Source organism: Meleagris gallopavo, unplaced genomic scaffold (assembly GCF_000146605.3).
Source record: "Meleagris gallopavo isolate NT-WF06-2002-E0010 breed Aviagen turkey brand Nicholas breeding stock unplaced genomic scaffold, Turkey_5.1 ChrUn_random_7180001911418, whole genome shotgun sequence".
In the NCBI taxonomy this organism is placed as follows: domain Eukaryota; kingdom Metazoa; phylum Chordata; class Aves; order Galliformes; family Phasianidae; genus Meleagris; species Meleagris gallopavo.
Genome location: NW_011174380.1, coordinates 23,194 through 24,484, shown reverse-complemented (window position 1 = coordinate 24,484; position 1,291 = coordinate 23,194). Strand labels below are relative to the sequence as shown.

Below are 1,291 nucleotides of genomic sequence, written 5' to 3'. Positions count from 1 at the left end.
GTGCTGTCCCTATCCATGTCCCCGTCCCCATTCTTGTCCCCCTCCCCAGCACCTCCTAAATATAGCTGGCGCTGTTGGGACCCGTGTCCTGGGGGTGGCCATGTGTGCCACGGGGCTGCTGGAAATGGGGAAACTGAGGCAGGGAGGAGCTGTGCCCCCACCGTGACTCCAGCCCTGTTCCTGACCGCAGCCCTGGCTCTGGGGGGCACCCAGACCACCCTGTGGGGCACCCAGACTGCCCTCCCCGACCACCGCGTCTCCCTCGAGACTGGAGCCATCTTTGTCCATGAGCTGGAGAGGGAGCTGTTCCAGGAAGCCTTCCTCAGTGAGAGCGAGGAGGAGGATGGTGAGGATGGGGCAGAGGGGAGCGGGGCAGGGGGTGTCCTGCAGGGCTGGGCTTGCGGGGGGGTCCAGGATTGATCCTGAGGGGCACTGGCTTACACTTGTCCCTGGCAGGCATAACTCAGGTGGGCTGTATGTCCATTCCTCCTAGCCTTCAGCAGTCCATCCATGTCCATCACCTGTCTGCCCATCCATCTATCCGTCTATCTGTCCTTTCATCCATCCATCCATCCATCTGTTCATCCATCCATCCATCCATTTGTCCGTATGTCCGTCCATCCATCCCTCCATCCATCCCTCCATCCCTCCACACATTCTTGTGTGCCCCCACCCCCTCACCCACCCCGGGACCTCCTGCTTTTGAGCACTGCGCCATCCCATCCGCCCAGCACACACAGTGGGAGGTTACCCCATTTTAGGGACATTCCACTCAAAAAGAGGAGCAGGATGCTCCACAGGCTCACACCGATGGGGACATGCGGGCTGGGAAGGCCTTGCACTGCGGGGTCCTGCCTGATGGCGCATCTCCCTGTGTCCCCACGTCTGTCCGTGCATCCCGGCACCCAGGAGCCCCCCCCATCACCTTCCATGCCCACCTCTGGGAACACCCCGACCTGCCCCGGTGGCTGCGCTGCGCCCAGCGTGGGTCCCACAGCTCAGCATTCCTCTATGGCAGCCCCACTGCTGCAGAGGTGGGCACGCATATCATCGAGGTAAGTGCAAAGTGCACGGCCTCGTGCAAAGTGCTTGACTCAGTGCAACCCCGTGCAAAATGCACAGCCCTGTGCAAAGTATATGGCCTTTGTGCAAAGCGCATGACCCCGTGCAAAGCGCATGACCCCGTGCAAAGTGCATGATCCCGTGCAAAGTACGTGACCCTGTGTAAGTGTGTGTGGTCCTGTGCAAAGTGCACGGCCTCGTGCAAAGTGCTTGGCTCTGTGCAAAGCAT

General features: G+C 60.9%; 1 protein-coding gene across 1 annotated transcript; it reads left to right on the top strand.

Moving 5' to 3' along the window:
• Positions 1-15: 15 nt before the first annotated feature.
• LOC104916513 (epsilon-sarcoglycan-like) lies at positions 16-1,214 on the top strand. The gene is made up of 2 exons (XM_010727553.2): positions 16-346; positions 910-1,214. Exons 1-2 carry the CDS (start codon positions 16-18, stop codon positions 1,197-1,199), a joined length of 621 nt encoding a protein of 206 aa, XP_010725855.2. The 3' UTR covers positions 1,200-1,214.
• Positions 1,215-1,291: the final 77 nt, after the last annotated feature.

Bases quoted from the DNA above. Each gene is read 5' to 3' on its own strand.
- LOC104916513 (XM_010727553.2), top strand. From the start codon at position 16: ATGTCCCCGTCCCCATTCTTGTCCCCCTCCCCAGCACCTCCTAAATAT. The intron at 347-909 runs GTGAGGATGGGG...CCCGGCACCCAG, and splicing joins TGAGAGCGAGGAGGAGGATG to GAGCCCCCCCCATCACCTTC.